Source organism: Planococcus citri, chromosome 3 (assembly GCF_950023065.1).
Source record: "Planococcus citri chromosome 3, ihPlaCitr1.1, whole genome shotgun sequence".
In the NCBI taxonomy this organism is placed as follows: Eukaryota; Metazoa; Arthropoda; class Insecta; order Hemiptera; family Pseudococcidae; genus Planococcus; species Planococcus citri.
The window spans coordinates 45,753,849-45,775,353 of NC_088679.1; the positions used below are offsets into that span (position 1 = coordinate 45,753,849).

A 21,505-nucleotide genomic window follows, 5' to 3' on the forward strand; every position below is an offset into this window, starting at 1 on the left:
AGGAATCGGAAAACGGTGCGAGATGTCAACAATGCAAACATATTTTTATAAATTGGAGTGAACGCCTCAATGAGAATTCGAAGAATAGATATATTAGTCATTAGATGGAGGTGTAAAAAAATACATTAACGATTCAGATTAGAACAACCAATATAACCAATTATTATGTGTGAGTCATATCGACTCAACAATCGATTGACAATTTGTGTAGTTGAAGTGTAATGTCACAAGGTGTACTTGATGAACTTCCATTGTCTTCAGCAAGAGCATAAAAAAATTCGTAATTTTTCGTAAAAAATATAATCAAAAAATCAAATTTCAGAAAACTTGGTATAATAATATTGCGAAAAAAATGTATTTTCTACGGTTCAGTTTACTGAATACTAATCCAAAATTCATTACAACTTAGTTTTTCTTGGTGAAAAAAATGAGTTTTTCAATTATTTGATGATGCGAAGTACCTATCCTATACTCAACTTTAGTTATTAAAAATAAGTAGGTACCTAGCTTAATTTTAAAAGAATCAAACTGACTTGCAAGTTAATCTTTTCGCGATTATTCTGCTCAATTTTTAAATTTCGACCGTTTAATTAGATTTTCTATTTTTAAAAATTTCAGATTTCAGGACCAAAAAAATGAATATTCAACTATAATTGAGCTAAATCGTTCCAAATACTTACCTATAGTTGATTCGCTGGATCCAAATATTGTACTTAATTGAAAAAAATAACCGAAAGGAAAGTAATTTTCCATTTTTTTCGGGGTTGGGGGAATTTTTGACGAGATTTTACATTTTATGGGGAAAAGCTCTCTTTGTTTTGTAGTTTTACACTTGTTTTTCAAGAAATTATTCAAAATCTTGAGAAATTGATTTTAAAATTTCTTAAGTAATGAAGAAAAATTTTTATTTTTTTTTTATTTTTTCACACCCGGAAGAAGTTAAATTTTTGATCACCTCATCTACATACCTATATTAAAACTTCGAAGAATTATTGCAAAGTCATCCTCTCAAGCTGTAAAAAGTTATATGAGGATATCCTCGCCTCCCTCAGAACCTCAGCTTAGCATGAACAATTAATTCAAAAAATTTATTCACGTGAGAGAAGTTAACTGAAAAAAATGGAAATCGTTCGACTCACTGTGATATGATGACTGAATTTTTTGAGATGTGGTGCAGCATCACTATACCAGTACCATAGGTTATGTTTTTATGTGTACAGATTGGCTAATCTAATACTCGTAACTCGTCGTTTACATGATAAGCTTGGTGAAGTACAACGATTGATTACTCTGTGTGATGTGTATCGTGTACGAGTATACTGTACCGTTAATTCGGCTCGTTTGAAAAACTCTTACAGGGTGTGTACTGCCCACTAAAGTCGACTGTAGCAGAAAAACAAATTGCACTGCTTAATATACGAGTTACTATATGACTACGATTCGTAATTAACTTAATAATCAGTCAGTGAACAGCCGAGAGCATTTTATAAGTTTATTCGGAACTGTGTGTACTGGTAGAGTGTCGAATTATGCATCTCTTGACCACATACGTATGTACCTACACTCGGTCTACGTCTTACATATAGCTAGTGTCCAATATTTCAGTGAATATTTTTGAGCACCGATTAGGAATTTTGTTGCGGCTCACAAAGGACTTGACTCGCGTGATAATTGATGGCAAAACGATTTCTGTCTTGTCAAATACACCAGTATAAATACTACCGCCTTCTGTATGCACGTACTATAGTATACCTATGTCTAGGTATGGGTACATTTCACCACGAGCACCATCTCGGTGGCCATATGACATGCTCCTATTGTTAGGTCCGGTTTTTATAAGCTCCGACATTGTTTTCTTTTACCTTTTCAATATTCACAGGTTATACACACCGCGAACCAGTGTGTGTGTGTGTGTGTTTTCCTTGCCAGTAGGTATACCTATCGAAAACCAACACTAATATACGAATACGCATTATCAAAGTGTAGAAAAATTTATCGCCTCCTATGTCCTCGCAACCGTCATAAGCTCATTGTACCAACTGTGATAAATTCTTTATGACCATGGTTTTTTTTTTTAAAAAAAAAGCTTTTTTCCGTGTTTATTTTTGCTATCGAAAACGCCGGCGATGGTTCGCGTTATCGGAAAAATACCGTAAAAGTGACACACCACGTATCACAGAGAACATATCGCGACCAAATCAAATCAGACAAACCAAGAGCGCTAATTCTCGCGCACAAGATTTATTGGAAATGCGGCACGATCTCAAAAGCTGTGTTTTTAGTTGCTACTACATTAAGGAGCAAACCGTTGATATATTACTGTAATTTCGCTATTAATAAGACTAGTTTATGCCATCTGAACTAACGGAAGACACGTGTCGTCGTAAATTATTCTTATTAATATTTAATAATGCTTTTAATTTAATTTTTTTTTCGCATGAGCAGGCTGCGATTGATATTCATTCAAAAGTTTTGAGTTTAAAAGTGAAAATTTGCATGCCAAATAAAAAAGAATTTCGCTGTAGTGAAATAGGTACCTACTAACTTACTCGCCGAATGAACCACATCTATCCTTTAAAACATGTGCCAAGTCAAGCGAAGTTACTAAAGCGATATTTTTGTCGCGCCGATTCATAAGTCTTACCACACATTGAATCACAAATTTCAGTTGTTCGAACGAAAAACTGTTCTTTGCCATTCATTAATTTTATTTAAAAGAACGATTACGTATGATCAAAAGTGTGAGATCTTCCGCGACTAAAGTCAGTGATCGATGGATTGATTGATTATCTTCAGAAATGCCCAATAATTGTGAGCAGTAATATGTCGATTGTCGAAGTAATTTCCTTGGAAGGAGAAAAAGTAAAGTAAATCTATTGCAAATTTGAGGTCATTTTCCCTCTTATTTTTTGGACGAATTGTAGATACTTACAACTCCAGGTAATAAAATGTCTCTTCACAATTTCAGTCTTACTTTCGTAACTCTAAAATTTTTGGGAACTCCTTTTTCTGGTTGACAGGCTCTCGCGAAGATGAGAGAATTTGCGTTGGTAGTTGAAACACAAAGCAGGATAAAAAATCTACAGCTGAAGTTGTCTAAACGCCTAATCGCGTATTTTGAGATTATTGGGATTTTTTTTTTTTGAAAAAAAATGAACCTTGAGATGTATTTTCCCTCGCTCATATATCAAAAAAAAAAAATGCATTTATAGTTCATTTGTTTTTTGTATTCTGTTTTTTGAGAAAACGATCCAAATTTCACATTTTTTTTGTCGAAAGTAGCCCTAAAAAGCGACAATAGTTGAAATATAATTTGGACAAAAGGTCCATAAAGGCTGTCTATGTGTCTAATCACCCATTTCTGGATTTTGTGGTCTTTTTTTTTCGTTGAAAAAATCAGCTTTCCAAAAAATACCGACCATCGTCTCCACTTATGTCAAAATTGAGCCTGTAAATGTGGTTTTTTTTTAGAATAAAGTAACTTTTCTTTTCCTCAAGTTTTTGTTTGAGCATCTAAAAATTTTAGAAGTTCTCTGATGGGTTCCCCCATTCTTGTAAAAAAAAAAAAAAAAAAAAATGATAATAACAAAATCGGTGACTTGAGTGACTCATAGATTTCCTTGTGATTGAAAGAATATCCTGTTTAGGAGCAATATTTTCATAAATGTGAACCTCAATCCTCCTAAACACAAAATCTAACCTCCGGTTGAGAATTTGCTCCTTTTACTGATGTTCCACTATCCATTCTTTCTGCGGCTCTAAAAAAATCTTATGAAATTCGAAGTATTTATTTTCAATTTCCTATCATTTTCTGAAAATTGAGTTCGAATCGGACCGGCAAACATTGGCAAGAGAAATTGTTTTTGGTAAAAAAAAAATTACAAAACATTGAATCATGGAAATATTGAAGTGTGGAAAACTGGCAATGAAGAGGTAGGAGGTGAAAACCCCAAAATTGATTTTTTTTCAATTTTATTCTTCCTGCGAGAAATTTATTTTTAAAAATTTCAGAATGAGTGTTCATGTATTAATGGATCCAATTTTTTTTCAAGTTCTATGTAAATTTAATTTTTTTGGGAGCAGTTTTGATTGAAAATTGATGAAACAGTTGCAATAAAACGTCTAAAAAAGTTTTGAGATAAACCTACATTTGGATTAAAATTGAATAAAATATCATTATAACAATAAAATTCAAGAACGTGGAAAATATGATCATTTCGCATACAGAAAATGTCAAATCGGTTACTTATATTTTTGAAAAAAAAACTTTTACTAAGATAAAGGGAAGGGGAAGGGTAAAAATCCGTTGATATGATTTTTGCTATGTGAATTTGAATAAGCTACCTTCCTTTTTATGTTTTTTTTTCTTCTGTTAGAAGTACCTACTATACTCAATTTCAATAGTTTTGGATTGAGAAAGACATTCCTCTCTTTCCTTTCCGTTCCCTCTTGTTCCATTTCATTCCTAGACATTTTTAGTACCTAGGTATGTATGTATCAGCTTTTGAAAACTTTATATTTTCTCTCAATTTTTCTGCTTTTCTTGCTGTAACAACTTCGCGCATGCATTTCTGAATACCAAATTGAATAATCTTTTACATGCTTGATCATTGATTTTTTTTCATTTTGTTTCCCTTTTTTGAAATTAACTGCTCGAGAACGTCGCATTTTTTTGTGATCATCTTTTCAAATCAGTTTTCTGGAGGCAGGTACTTTACATTCTGAAAATTGTAAACTTCCTTCACTTTCAGTTTCAGTAAAGAAAATCGTTTTCACTATATCGAAAATATGATTGAAATACTCAAGTCTTCAAAAATTGAAAACTGGTGAAAATGTATTCTTCTCTTAAGGTTTTTGGAGAAGGATTTCAGGCAGGTATGCCAACGTTTTCTGGTTTTAGAAACCTTTTAATAAGTGAAAGGGTGAAAAGGAAAGATTTTTGATGTACTTTGTAGTTTCAATTTTTTTCTAAAAAAAAAGAAAGAAAAAAAAGGAAGTGATTTGATTTTTTGAATGTTGAGTCAAGATCTACCTAATTTTCTTTTTATCTCAAGGATTATAATGTGTAGGTAGGTACCTCTACCTATTATAAAAAGTTGTCAATTCCATGTTTGCATTTGTATGGATTTTTTTCCATATTTCTATACCTAGGTGTAGGTGTAGGTAGCTGACAAGTGGTACCGATAATGAATTGATAGGTAGGTATTCAAAATTGTAGATAACTTGCATAAAACGTTCCGTACATTTATGTAGAAGTACGTTGTACAATGTACATCGAGGATTCGTTATCAAGCTTATTCATTGCGATATACGATGTACCTACTCGTATCAATATCAATGAAATAAAATGGAAATGAACACTTATACTATTCAGGTACTAGGTAATGCATTTTGTCATAACAAAATATGACTACACTTTGAAGTGCTTGCTCGGTAAATTTTACATCACATTAGGCTACGTGTTGAAAACATAATCTCCAGACGGGATGAACTGCTGCTTTGCTTATCAGTATACAAAAAAATGTTCCTAAAATAACTCGGATGGATTATTTTATCTCGCCGTTATTCAAATGCAAACAGATGATTTCAACAGTTAGTAAAATTCTGTATCATTTTCGTCCTAATTAGAGTTGATACTTTTGAAGAGAAAAATCTCATTTTTTTTGTGTGATTTTACAAGTTGGTACAGACAGGCTTAATTAATCCATAAGGCAACTGACGATAGGCCTGTTACGTGTGGAGAATGTATCAATTACTCGAATTAATGCCTTCTACAAAGTGACTTTTTGACTTGTACGACTACATCTAATATGTCTATATCGGTTTAGTGGACGTGTTCGCTATATTCTGTAAGACCAGTGATACGAAACGTTAACCATTTTGATCGCATTGACGAACAAGAGTTTGCAGAAAAATAAAGAAGAAGTACGATTTAATAATAGAATACGCAAGGATTGGTTATTATACGAAGTCACACCTACAAGAATACAGGTGTACACACCTCTTCTCGCGATATAGAAGCTCCCTACTCGTTACGGTTACGGTATTGCGTAAATGTTCCGAGTTAATTATTCGTGTTGAGCTGTGTAGAAGACTGAAGTACACTTACGAGTAGTAGAACGAACGTACAAAAAAAATTTCCTATGCTAATTCGTAGCACTATAACGACAGTGATAACGCGTTTAATAATTTATTAAGAGTGTAAAAAAATTGTCCTTGGTTGTGAAAATTTTTGTACTAGCTTCTTGAGCGGATAAAAAAGCAGCGAGCATCGATAAACTGGAGAGTAATAATTAAACAGTAGATATACCTACGACGTATAACGGGCCCGCGATGATGAGCCGCGAGCCGACTGCTGAGCGTTGCAAATCGAAAGGAATTTTTCGAATAAGCTTCTGGGTGTAGCCTTTTTGCAAACAACCCATCGTTCGTGGTGAAATATTAAAATTTCCAGCGTAGTATTCTAGTTCAAGGAGAAAAGTATGAAAATTTTCTCGCTCGGCGGCGGAAAAGTTACCGTGTGAAATTTCGCCGGGCCCGGTTAAGGTTCGGCTTGGGCGGAAAATATGAGAAATTTTCCCTAGTCCGTCGTATGATTTATCGATTACCGTATAGTACGTGGAGTGGAGGTCAGTGCTCTGTGAAAACGCGACCTTGCGCTTGAATCTGTAGAGTGCGCAATACGCAACATGTAGCCGTAAAACGTTTTGCCTATAAGCCCGAATTTTACGAAATAACTTACAACGTACTACTACGTCCACACCTGTTGCTCGACGCTACGCTACGCTTTTCACTTCAAGGTCAACGATTTTATCCGTCGTACGTTAAAACGATAGGTATTCCTTTTTTTTTTTTTTTTTTTTTCAAAAAAAAAAAAGCTCGCTTATGATAGCTTTTTACTTTTTTGACACGGTGAAAAAAAAAATGTCAACGGGGAAGTTCACCTTGTGGCGTTATTGTACATATAATGAACCTTTTCGCCAATAAGGCCGGCGAAATTATATTGAATTTAAATGAGAAATTTTAAATCGAGTTGAATTAATTAAGAGATTTTGATGAATTTCGGTTCGGAAATTTTTTTCACCAAGAGAATTATCAAGTATAACGAATTAATCGCTTTTGAAATTGCTTCGGTGGAAAAAAAAAGTAATCGATATTCGTTTCATATGCAAGCAGAGCTGGCTGGAGTTGAAGTTACGAGTATATGCTCATATACAGAAGGGAAATCAGGACGACTGGGTTGGAGAGAAGGGGTTTGACATTGAAGTATAGGTACTAATGTCCTCAACGTGTCAAGTGTAAAGGTCACAATCATCGCTGTCATATCTAGGGATTTCTCACCAATTTAGGACCGTGTACATTTTTCTGCGTGAAATTATTCTACGATTTGCTTATGAATTTGATATTTTCTGTTGGCTTATGCCTAGTCGAAAATCTGATTTTTCAGTTTTTTTAGAAAGTTGTGAAGTTGGTATGCAGGTAACTGAACTAATTTGAGTAGTTATAGGTACTCGCGTTTTTACTTTATTGTCTGTCAATATAAGTACGTACTTTTGAAAAGGATTTTTCACTGTGCTTCAAGGAATGATGAGGTAAAAAAAAAGTAATATGTACTTACTCGATTATTCTGCCAAAAAGGTCTGTGTGCAATTGTGGTTCTGAGTATTTTTTTGTAATAACTGAGAATTTTCGCAAATACAGTGATTCTTTCAAAATCTTGGGCTATATACTTAGTAACGCTGGTAACCAAAACCGCTGAAACGGAGAAAGTACAATTTGTTTCTGGCCTTCATTTCTTGAAGCCTAAGAAATAAAGGCTTTCAGATAAAGAAGCGCTAAACTTGAAAATTCATTTTCAATTATAATTTTTTTTTTATGAATAATAATCATTGATCAAATTTAATTATTTTTCCATAAGTTGATTTTTTGATAAGTATACTCGTATATAGGGAGCCAAAAGCCCAAATAGGTATAGTGATTTTTTAATGGAAATTGTATTGACTTTGAAAGCTTTGGAAGTAAGTATAAGAAAATTGCTGTGACCTGCTGATCTTTTTATTACCTTATTGGGGGGGAGGAGGAGTTTTCATGAATCAAAATTTTAACCAAAAAAGTAGATATCGATGTTTTGACATTAATATCTTGATAAACCAAAATTTCCTAAAAGCTGATCAGAAGCTGAAAAAAGTAAAAAAAAAAAAACTTCATTTTTTGAGCCTCAAATCCTCAATGCTTTAAATTAACTGAATTTGGAAGAATTCCAAAAAAATACACTGACAAGATTGACAAGAACTTGAAACGCTCCTTGAATAAGCTGATAATTAAAAACCACGAATAAGACAAAATTGAACAATCATAGTTCCAACTTTCAAACTAATTAGAAATAGAATCAATTTGGTTTTGTGAGCATGAAAAAAAAGATTTGAGAATTGAAATTTGTGTGATTAAGTAAATGTAGAAAAAATTTACCTATAGGTCTATTCATATTTGAAAAAAATATATCATTAAGTAACTCAAGTATCAAAAAAATATCGATAGGTAGGTACTTTTAATGTTTTGAATTGATGTCAAATGGTGAAAAAAAAAAAGGAAAAATGACAAAAAACAACAAAAACAAACACCAAATAGAATCTTATAATACGAGTACCTACAATATTTTGTTCAAAATAAGAGTACGAAGAAAAAAACATGAAAATTTTATTGAACTCAATTTCTCATAAAAAAAAAGCGAGAAGTTTGCTGAAAATTAATGTTTTCATTATTTCTGTTAAAATCAACTATGCTTTTTTTTTGTCCACATATTTTCAACAAGTGTAACGAATTTTGGAAACTTGACCTTGAAATTTTTTTTAACCAAGGTACCTATCTTTAGAAATTTTTATCAAAGAAATTTGACTTTTCTCATCAGCTCTCTGAAGAAACTTATTGTTCCTCAGGAAAACGTATGCCGATCTACGAGCGACGGTAATCTGAAAAGACGACCAATCAATTTTAACGTAGATAGGTACAATGGTACATGTACATACCTATACTTATTTCATTTTGGCATACCCAGGCATAAAAGTCCATTGCTCCTTTTGAGCTCCGTTAATCCTCCTTACAGGATTTTCTATCTACAGCCGAACAAACCCACGTGCAATTTCAGGATCCTCCGAAGAAAGCACGTTCTTCTCATAAAAAACGCTGTGATTAATCATTAGTATACTTTGTAAATTTTGATTTGTTGATTTTTAATTAATAATTCAATCCACGAATCAACACTGTCGAAGCAACTTGAAAGAACGTAGCGAGTTGAGGCCCAGTTTAAATTATTCTGGGAGAAAAGACCCGTAATCAAAAATCTGAGGTACCCAACTTTATTTTAATTTTATGTACATATAAAGAAAAGAAAAGACAGAAAATGTTTTACTTTTACCCGATGAACGTTTAATATTATTTTGTTAAACGAAAAATGAAGATACCAGGGAGAGAGTTCATTTACCTGAGCTAAAGTTATATAGGAATAAAACATTATTGTTTTTTAAACAATTGTGAAGTGAAGAGAACAATTTTTCGAAAAATTTTAATTCTTGTGGAAAAATAAAAGAGACGAAGAAAGTTTTAAAAATTATTAGAGAAGAATTACAGTTTGAAGAAATAGTTTTAGAAATTCTTTCTGCGAGTTTTCTTTTATCCGTCGGTTTTAGTTTGGAAGAATCAAAAAGAAACGAAAAAAAGTCTTTATTTTTTTTATTGAAAAAAAAAAATCGTATAAAAATTTTGACGTTGCAGAATGGTACGTACTAACTTAGGAGTAGAAGAAAACTGTACGATCAAGGTTTAAATTTTTTTTCAAAAATCTGAGCTTTTTTTCGATTTATTATTTTTTAAAAAAAGATTTGAGTGTGTGGGACTTTATGCGAAAATGTGAATTATTCCCATTTTTCTGGAGGATGTATGTTTTATGAGCTGGAGAGAGAAGAGAAGCTTTGAAATCTGCGTTTGGTTCAAGGGCTTTTATAGTAAACTAAGTAATTTTTATGCAGTTTAAATACTTTCCTAATTTTTTCATATTTCCCAAAATACTTTTTTGTGGAAATGTCTTTGTAAAAAAAATTCATCATTTTTTTCTTCTAAAAGACAAGAAAAGTTGAAAAAAAAATGCTGCAAAATCGTTTGTCGGTTACCTACTAAGTAATATTATTTTAAAATTTTTCGAAAAATCGATGGATTATCAGCTGGAATCCGTCCAGCTTTCATTTCAAGGCAGAAAAATTGCGACGAGAAAATATACCTATGTCTCAAAAATTTTTCCCTTCCACAAACACCGAATAAAATTCGTGTTTGGCAGGTACATAGCGGTAAAAATCGATCGAATCTCGGTAGGTATCTGGAACAAATTTTTAGAGCTAGCTTTTGGCAAGTGTTTATCTAACAAAACGCAAGTGTAATGTTGATTCGTGAGTTATCCTTGTGAAATGGAAAACTATATACCGAACGAGATTCCGTATTGGTGTAGAATTCGAATTCGCTGCTGTAAATGCCGGCGTATTTTTTTTCCATACAATTGGGATTTTTTTAATTTAAAAAATCGGACGAAACCGAGCAATACAAATAAAAAAATAAATATCGGCGGATTATTGGACGCGTATGTATCTGTTGTCGGAGCTGAAAGGTATTACAAAGTTGACGCCAGTAGTGCGCCACTATGTTTGAGAGCAGAGCTCACGTACGTAACGCGATTTATTACATCTAATCCGTTTAATAATCACGTAAATTAATACCGCCGAACTCATGCGCAATTTGTTGTACGTGGGTGCATTATAAGACCGGACACGATGGTACGTGTTGGCCGAACAGCAGCTAACAGATCGCCTTTAGCATTTTAAAATATTATAAGAAAGTCGAATGGGCTTCGGAAGAGTGAAAAAAAAGTACCTAAAAAAACCACACCCTGCGAGTTTTCCCCGGCATCGGCATCGACATCGACATAGCACAGGAATTCTCTCTTTATTAGAGAAATCTCAACATCGCGCAGCCTTACTCTATATCAAAACGACGACAGTAATTATTCAAAAGAAATTCCCATTTGGAAAATTACTCTGCGTAGTGCGTACGACGTACGGCGCGCCGCTGGCCCCCGACCGTCGCACCCTTCCCTGCGAGTAGAAGGTTTTTCCGCTTTTATGCTTTCGTGCTTGAAAATGCGGAGAGAAGCGGCGAAATGATGAGAGAATATTGATTTACGAGTAAATTTCACCCCCAGTCGTCCCGCCACCAAAGGTGTGCCCTTTTTCGTAGTATCTTTTCAAGGTCAAGGTCAAGTTCCGCCACGTGTATCGGTAAAACATTATTACCCTTAATACCCTGCGCCTATATTTTCTGTTTGATGTTCTCAATAGGTTAATTGAAAATTACTTCTTTATTCCGCTCTGGAAAGGTATATCTATCTGTAGCATACCGGAGTAATTTTTTACTCCGTCGTGCTTCCCCATATAATGGCTAGGTACTCTTAGGATTGTTTAATTAGTAATAACTTCCAACGACGAGAAAGTTTATACTTACCTACTATATTTTTACCTGTAGTCTCTTTTTCATATCTATAGGTAGTAAAGATGTTCTCTTGTTTTTCTTTCTTGCTGTTTTTAATTTAAAAACTTGCGAAAAAAGCACGCGACTTTTACGTCGAATTCCGATGCTTATTGTTGAAATTATTTTTCATCCATTAAAAAACAACGTAGTACGTACCCTTGACACTGAAAAGATTACGTTTTGATGAAAATATTCGGATAGAAAGTATAGTGCTTTTTTCTCGTGCTCATAGTAGATTTTTTTAACGAGATGAAAAAAAGACTTTTAAAACTTTTGGCCTTGGTTGAAAAAAATACTCGTAATCAAATATTAATTATGTTTCAGAGATTCTAAATTTCTGATGGCATTTAATATATCTAAGGATTACTTTTATTGGACAATTCTACGCACATAATTGAATTTGCTTATGTTGAAGCTAAATTAATTGAGAACTGTAAAATATCTCAGTTGCCTACAAAAAATTGGGAGAACTTTACAAAAAACTAAAAATTGATTGAATTATGATTGAGTACAACTGACTCAGTAATTCGAAATTCTTTAAAACGTCATTGTCCTAATTTTTATGCAATTTTGTTTAATGCAGGTATTTGAAAAATTAATGTTTTTCAATATTGATCTTTTGTCGAGTACCATAAAGTTCTTCTGAAAACATAGGAACTCATAACAGAAGCAATCAATAAATTACAGGCCTTCATTAAAAGTGTGGATCATTGGGAGAAAATTGCGAGACTCCTCTGCAAAAAATATTTTTTCATAAATGTTAATTTCAAGTCTATGTGTAATCGAGACAAACTCCACCGCTGAGAATTACTGTCGTATCTGAATCTTGAATTTTCAGGTAAAAATATCTACAGTTTTTAGGAACCAACTGTACGAGTACCTACTTGAAATACTTAAATTCTGTTCAATTTTTTCAACTTAATGTGAAGCTTTTTCAAATTTGAAAAAAGATCCGGGGAGTTGAAATTGTCGCTCAGAGTTCAGAAGGGCTTCAAAATTCTACTGTTGCAGTGTCACTACTAAGTACATATTTTATTTTCCATTTTGCTCATTTTTTGGCATTTACTTAAGCAAGATGATCAGTTGTCAGAAGTTTTAAAAGTTTTGAAAAGTTCCTATTGAAATGCGGTAAGTGCGAAGACCTTCCTCCTCTTCCTCCTCCTCTCCAAAAACACAGAAAAAAGCTTATGATTGTTTTGAAGAAAAGTTTCTCGGTGACGTGTTTTGAAAAGAGTGCTCTTATATATAGCTTGGAAATCTTGTCGGAATGAAATTGTACCCAAATTGGAATAAAAAGTAGGTAATCATCGAGAGTTGCCTGAACAACAAGTGCTGAAATCCTATTCGATATGTACTCACGGTTGATGATCAGTTCAATGTTCATTTCGTGTAGAACGTTAGATTTCAAGTATTTTTCTCGTAGTTATTATTATTCAATTAACTTTTTCTATTAGTGCATTGGCTCGAGCTGAAATATGAAAAGATTACGTAGGTATGTACATATAGGTACCTAATACCTATAACCAACTGCAGAAATACCTCTGCGACGCACATTTGTTCGCAATTAAACTAATCCAAAAATCGAGCACATTATAATTTCAAAACTGGTATCTTTATAGGTTTAACTGGGCACTACCTAACTAGAGAGGGAAAAAGAATAATCCGCGTTGGAAAATTTATCACCACCTAAATAACATAAAAGCGTACGAATTGATAGTACACGAATCGAAATGGCTGTATCTTATTATGCAACTTGTCGTCGTAAGAGGACGAGCGGCTTTAAAATACAAGTTTATTGGTAACGATGGTCTTCAGTATTGACATCGGCGCTTTTTCTCCCTATTTAACTACACTAGAGACGGAACTTTAATACACCTAAAATCAGCGCAGAATTATTTGACCGATGAAACGCGATACGCTTGTTACGATTCTTGTATTCCGGCTTATTCTGTCATTTCACTTTAATCCTAATGCCCTTGAGTAAGTATACTGAAATGGATATTTCCTTCGTGGGTGGTTATGTGTGTCTGTGTATCTTGGATGGCCAAGTGTACCTGGCGTGTGCGTTCATTTTCCTATCGTGACATTTGCGTAGTAGACTACTTTATTACTTCAGTACTGTCTTATGAGGCATCACTGAGAACCGCGAGATTTCATCGTTTCTGCTGCTGCATGTTGCATTACTTTGTAATCGTTCGAGCCTAGAGGTGTATTAAATGTTGCATTTTCGCGTTAAATTTTCCATCTATAAAATGAGAATCACAGGTTTTGTAATAAAATGACGCACAAAAAATACAAAACTGAAAAAATTTCAATAGTTTGTTAAAGGTATTAATAAAGAAAAACACAATAAAACTGGTTTGAGCCGAGATAATGCCACTGATAACAGTCATAATCTGAAATTGTTTTCAGTAGTTTTTTCTCTTAATGTCAACGACCACGTATTTTCTAATGTGTTTTTTCTTTACGACCGGTATAAGATGGATAGCATAGTTATCTTCAAAAACTGGTTAGCCCAATCTACTTATTACAACAGTATCTATCTCGTTTTTTTTTTTTTTTTTTTTTTTTGTCATCGGTGTATAGGTAGTAGTTCGGGTGTTGTAGGCGGATTCTTTTAGAACGCCACATATACATTCCATTTGGTCGATTGCATTTTCTTCTTATACACAGTTCAAACTGGCCCAGACACTTTGGAATTGTTCTTTAATTAAAGGTATTTAAAATTGAACTTTCTATTGTAAGTTTGCGCCATGATCCGATTATAGATGACGGAATTCGTGGGAACGTCGTCGTCGATACGCGTATTGCAATTGCAGATATGGGAATCTATGAAAAATGAAACAATGTTATGATTTTTTTCCATTAAAAACAATGCTAACTATTTACGATATGTAGTTTTACGGTAACTGGCTGAGTACTATTAAAAGAATTTCCTAGTAATAAAATCATATGCCGACTATATCGATTTGAAAATACATATTTTACCCATATGTAATCACATTACTCTACTCATTACATTCGTTAAGTAATAAAGGTAGCAACTTTTTGCTTCGCTGATACCAATTAAAGAATGCGAGGTATTTTTTGAGAAGCATTGTCGAGTATAACTATCTTATCTGCGTAAAATAACCTTAGTGAAGTTATCCTGACAATGGTTAAATAAATTTCACGAATGCTACCTATCGAAGATAATTTCTCGTAATTTTTTTTTCACGAGTGCTTGAATCTTAATCGAGTTACTTAATTAATAAAAAACGTACTTACCTGAATGTTGAGGTATATCCACTCGATCATTTTTGTGCACGATATTTACAAAATACTGAGTACCTGGTACCTCGACCTACGCACGTGATTTGTCTCTAACTTGAAGATTTTCCTCATTCACATTTATTTTGCATGATTTCCTTGAGAATTAGAGCATAGGTATTTGTTGTGAATATTTTGAAAATGTTGCATAAGTTGGTTGCCTGCAAATTATGTAGGTAGGTTGTAAAGATAGGTAGACAATTTGGGTGCGAATTTTCCCTTGTAGAAATTCCATCATTTTGACATTTTTTTGCTTCTAAATTCTGTCAAATCAATGAACGATTTTTGAAAGGAATTATTCTATTATTTCAAGTTGATTGTGAGTTTATTAATTCATTTTTTGACTGAAGCTTGTTTTTGAATGCTTGTTAGGAAATACAAAGATTTTACATTAAAAGTGCGATCTGATACCTATTACCTAAGTACTTGTATTTCTAAACTCAAATCAAAAATGGAAAATAAACTTGAAAAGATTTTAATTTGCGTTTTTCAGCTTTAGTAGGCTATTAATCACATTTGAGACAGAAAAGTGTTTACACAATAAGAAACATTTTTCAAAAAAAAAGTATAATAAACATCCAGGGGAAAATTATTGGAGCTGATCTTATTTCAATTTAGTGACGTTTTAGAAACATTTGATGTAATGTACTTGTATGTACATTGTATTTTTAATTTTAAAGTACCCACCTATATGTTTTTAACTGATTCTTAATTGAACTTGTGTATTTACCTGTGTGTGGTTTTTTCTCTGTTTCAGGTAGAAACATACCTCCGGAATAGTCAACCCCTTTAACAAAATTTGAATAGAAGACAAGGTTTACAATCTGATTTAATTTTTCTACTCATGGCGTGTATAAAACATTATACTTCATGAATCAACAAAGTTGTGCCAGTTATTTGTCTTTGCAAGGCTTAGAAGTAGCCAAAGTGCTAGTTAAAAGAAGGTCCTCCAGTGACCGCGTCATTTACCACCCAATAAATACCAATGACGATGGCAGAAGCTCAAGTAGACTCATCAACGGACAGTACATTATTACAGTGCGGTCCATACAAGATACGTAATAGCCAATTTCTAATTATAAACAATCGTAGTCGTGGCTTGAAGCAAAGGAAACGCAAACGTCTGAATCAAGTTGTTGACAAGCTTAATACACAAGTGACCAGTGCTGAGTTGGCCCTATTCAACAACAATTTCAAACATTATAACAACAACAATCACAAATTTATCAGCAACGAATATGACAATAGGGAAAATGAGACCCATCTGGGAGTAAAGGCGTCCAAACACATGTTAAGTGGATCTCCGCAGGAAACGGAAAATACGGAGGAGTCGAGAAAAGAAATGGCGCCGTTGGTTGGCCAAGTATTTCGTTTTGATAGCAGTGATCAGGAGAGATTGGCCAGGTATGGTACACCATCAGTTGAGGAAGAAATCGAAGATGTGTTTAGTCAGTCATCTTCATCCAACAAGTCACCTCATAGCTCGAATGCTGATTCACCAAAGATTAATCTGAGCCCTTTACAGATACGCGAGCATGAAGATATCTGTAATTCCAAGATACGAGTTAAAAAGATGAGTGAAATTTCTAGTGGTGACAAAGATGATGCTAAGAAGGTATTGACAGCGGCAGGTTGCACCTGTATTCAGTGTAATTCCAAGTACAGTGTACCTCATCATTCGCATTTTTACCCTGTATCACCTATCTCACCTTTAACTCCAATTTCTCCAATTGCTGCTCCTGTGTACAGCTTTGAGCATTATTTGCATACAAAATATCTGCCAGAGTTCTTCCGCAGGCGTAGCCATTCAGATTCTGATCTGCCTCTGTGGCTAGAAGCAGCCAAAACTGAGAGGATTGAACCATCGGAAAAACGTCACCACAGTGGACGTAGACCAATATCAGAGCCACAAACATACATGTTGCAGAAACAACAACGCATCAAAACAGAGCCAGCTTCACCACAAGAATCTCCCCTTGATTTGTCAACCAAAGGGGCCAGAGATCGAGCACACAGCATACCTAGTGCAGAGCTGCTACCTAATCCATTTGAAACGTTGCTGAATCTACCTCAACTGAATATCATGCCGTCACAGTTCCTACCTCCAAAGGGGACATTTTCTGTTCCTGTAGTGAAAGGCGATGTTGCTTCACCCACTACCAAAGAATCAGTGGCTGTCAGGTACAATCTGGAGGTGTCCCCAGTTGTGGAGGAAATGCCTCCAGGCTCTGATGTTGCTTATGTTTGTCCAGTCTGTGGCCAAATGTTCAGCCTACATGATCGCTTAGCTAAGCACATGGCATCGCGTCACAAGAGCCGCACTCAGTCCAGTGACTCATCCACTAAAGCATACCTATGTGAGGTCTGCAACAGGTCATTTGCCAGGAGTGATATGCTGACCCGGCATATGCGTCTACACACTGGAGTCAAACCATACACATGTAAAGTATGTGGTCAAGTTTTCTCTAGATCTGATCACCTATCCACCCACCAGCGAACACATACTGGAGAGAAACCCTACAAATGTCCGCAGTGCCCATATGCTGCTTGCCGCCGAGATATGATCACTAGGCATATGCGAACTCATACACGTTATGATGCCAATACCATTACTTCCGAGCATTCGGAGGAATCTGCAGTTCCTGACTCTCCACATTCATCTTCATCTCGAGTTCAGTCTCCATCTACTTCATCACCAATGGAAATCACCACCTCGGAGCAGGATAAAACTGTTGACTCCTAAGCCCAAATCCCCCAACTTGTAAAACGTTGGCTTTAGTTTTTAATGACTTCTATGTTCCTTTTTTATTTTATTATCATTATTATTATGTTTGATTATCATTATTTTCTTTGATGTTTTTTTTTGTTTTGTCTTATTTTATTCCTCTATCTTTTTTTTCATTTTCACTTTTTTATGTAACGATGAAATCGAATTCTTTGAATATATTTTTTCTACCCTACGATAGTATTTTTTAAAAATTTTATCAGTGGTGGTTATTTACTATTGCTATACTTACATACGTATTTTATGTATACCTTTTGTGTGTGTGTGTTTTTCTTTTTCTATCGAAAACTTGACTATATGTACGCTTTTTTGGTGTTTCAATGCATTAGATTATAAATCAATGTCTATATTATGTACCTACTTACTTGCATGCAACAAATGCATGTTTTACTTACCTACTTATTATTGTAGATCTTAAGAAGGTCCATCATCATCATCATCATGATAACCCTGTAATGATGGAAAATTGTATGTACCTACTATACAGAAAAACATCACTAATGTGAGACATATTAGGTAATGAATGTTTGTATTGTAATTCTAGAACCAATATGAAACCTCAAGACTAATTTTTATGCTAGTCTTTTGCATTTTTTCTCATTAAAATCATTTTTACCTAATTGAGATTCAATCTTGCAAATCTACTACTACATGAAGGTGATTTCTGATTCCCATCATCATCATCATCATCATCATCATCATCATCCTCATACCTAGTCTAGAAGTAATGGTATCTTTTTGACCAATTGATGTGTAAAATTTTTACAATATTGTAGGGGAAATAGTTGACAAAAAAGTTGAAATTAAGGAATTCTAGAATCATGTTTTCTTATTGGAATTGGAGCTTTTCTTGAATTTGAAACTTTGAAAGTATAGAATTTATTAGCTAATGTCAAGATATTTCACTCAAGAGTTACTTATTTGTTCATTTTTTTTCAATTCTCTCAAAAGTTGATTTTTCTACACAATCTCAATTCATTTGTACTTTGAAAAATTCAAAAGTTGTACGTAGCTTGTAGCTCTTTTTTGTAATATAAATTTGTCAATACTAAATTGATAAAATTTAAAAACTGTTAAATTAGCCTATCTTTTTATAATAACTTTGTACCAAAATGAACATTAAACAAAATTTCATTTTATTTGACTGAATTCATTTTGGATCATGACAAATTGATTTTTGTAATGTAAATGTGCTGATGTAAATCATCTGCAATTTTTAGGCTGAAAGCTGAAAAATCAACAAAATTGATTTAATGCAACTAAATTCATACCTACTTTGACTAATTGCAAAAATTTGTTCCCCTTTAAACCACAATCTGAAAATTTGTTTTCAAACTATACAAACAGTTCAATTTAATTATATTTGAAATGAAATTGAAATTTCCCAAATATTCAATCAAATAATTCAAATTACGCGCTGCTCATTGCAATAATTTCTTACATTCAACTTTTGCATTGAAAAGAACAGTCTGGGAATGGAAAACTAATTCTACATCCAGATTTTTTTTGAAATGTTGATAAATGGATGTTGAATAAAGGTACATACCTATTTGAGCCATGTTTGGCTTAATGTTTGCCTTCATTCAATTCCTACTCTTAAAATAAATCCAAAACTTGGGAGGAATCTTTTGAAGTCTTGGGAAGTAGAATTTTCATTTTTCTTGTACCTAATTTACGTTATTTAGGTAGCAATAATTTTTCTAGCAGAGAACTTACTGAGAATATTGTTATTGGTAAACTTTTTTAGTAATTCTTGCAGCTATTATTGGAACCATTTCCCTTACATCATTATAAAAAAAATGTATTATTCAGTTTGTCAAAATAAACCTTCATTCTTCGACTAACTTGACCAGACAACACATATCAAGCACCATTTCTTACTAAAATAAAATTCATTAATTTAACTGATTCGATGGATTTGTCAAATTATTATATGTACTTTAAATTTATAATTTTCATTTTACTGATCAACATTTTTGTTGAATAAAGTATACGGACCTATATTGTAAGCCCAATTTAAACAGTTAATTGGTCGATTCTACCTATGTAAACTATTTTGCTCGATTATAATTTGTGTCTGTGATGAGAAGGGGATTTTCTATTTTATACTTGTGTAAAACGAGTGATCTATCATTTTTTCACTGTGGATTTACAAATTTTCCATATTTATACCATTTTGGAATTTTTTTCTCATCGTTTTTACTTTCAATTGATTTTTTAATGTTTTCTATTTGCAAAGATTTGCGCTGTTTATTTTGCAATAAAAGCTACCAAATTATTTATCTTAAAAACTGAACTTGAAATCCCTAACAGTTTGGTTTGTCGAGTTGAGGGCAGTGACCTGCTGAAATGATTTTAAAATTGTGAATTGGGATGGGAATTAATTATTTATTTTTCCAGGGTGTTCATGATTGTGAGATTATTACACCCACGTCCCACAAAGAGAGGGGTTTAATCTGTAGAACTTCAAAAAGTGAAAGCAATAATAATATTTTCACTGTTGATTTTGTTGAATAAAAAGTTTGATTTCTTCAGTAGTACTTACTCTCCCCTTCACCATTTCGGCAGGTTTCTAATCTAGATATGTATGAGATGATCTTTTTTTTTCCAAATAATCGACTACCTATCTGTAATTTTTTATTAAAAATGAAAAACATGAAATTGATATTTTTGTACGTAGTTATTATTGAATTGAAAAACACTTTTTTTCAAAGCAAAATACACATATTTTTATTTTTTTAACCCAGCATACATTTTTAGGTCCGTTCTGGTCGAAAAAATTTTCAGTAGATTCCTTTTTACCTACCTACCTACCTATAATACTACACGTCACTGAAACCATAAATATTGTAGAAATGTAAATATGTACTTCATGTTATTGTACCTTTGCTGCTTGTAAATTTGTATATTTTGTACAAAAGATGTTAATTTATTGAACTTTTTTGTTTTATTATTGTTTTATTAAAACGCGTTCAATTCTATGAAAACCAAAAACCTAAAATGCATTTATAGAAAATATCTATAAAGAAAAAATATCTCCGCACAATAAGTATAGTTCACGATAACTTTCGTAATTCTGTCTTTCAAATGTACAATTTTTAAACTTGTTTGAAAACGAACAATCACGAAAACGATCAAGATTCGTTGGTTAAAAAAAAATTCCTAATATTTTTATTTTGTGCATATTTTTGTGGAGTTTTCACGTTGAAGTTTTTATTTTCTTTTTGTTTTTTTATTTTATTTTCAAGTTCGTTGTGCAACGACGATAAATATGATTTGAAAATCTGTGTCTGTTATTTTTATGTTTGTACCTACTTTATGTGATCTTTTGTGTTTATAATTTGCTCAACTGATGTCTCTATACCTATTTGTATGTTTGTAAATGTTTTGAGCTTTAAATGTTTTTAAAACATGTATTTTTGTTTTTCCAATGAAAATACATATTTTAAATATATGGTGTCGATATTTTGTGTTACTTTGGTGATGTTTTTTGTTTTTGTTTTAATGGATAGTATCAGAAACTTATGTTCAATGGCGGGAAAAAAGGAAATTTGGCTGTTTTGTTTTGATAGTTGATGAATATACCTAATACATGATATGTACAATTTATGTAGCTGAGAATCCTGACAGCATGGAAGAAAATTTAGCGAGAAAAAATAAAAATGAGAACAAAAACGAAACTAGTGTAAGGAAACTTGACCTGAAATCAAATTTGAAATATATAAAATATTCATTTCACAGCTGGCCAAACTGTCACTTCAAAATTGGAGACCAATTCGAAAAGGAGGAAAAACTAAATTCTTAAGAGGTAAAAGAATTTGCGAAAAATATAAATAATTG

At 33.0% G+C, this 21,505-nt stretch overlaps 1 protein-coding gene across 3 annotated transcripts in view; it reads left to right on the top strand.

The window, feature by feature from the left end:
* LOC135838837 (zinc finger protein 768-like) overlaps nt 1–21,119 on the top strand; it is a 41,826-nt gene extending 20,707 nt beyond the window's left edge. For all 3 annotated transcript variants that reach the window (XM_065354628.1, XM_065354627.1, XM_065354625.1), the window contains exon 2: nt 15,638–21,119. In XM_065354628.1, coding sequence (XP_065210700.1) covers nt 15,866–17,623 — 1,758 coding nt within the window. In that variant the 5' untranslated portion in view covers nt 15,638–15,865 and the 3' untranslated portion in view covers nt 17,624–21,119. The remainder of the gene's footprint in view (nt 1–15,637) is intronic.
* The last annotated feature ends 386 nt before the right edge of the window (nt 21,120–21,505 follow it).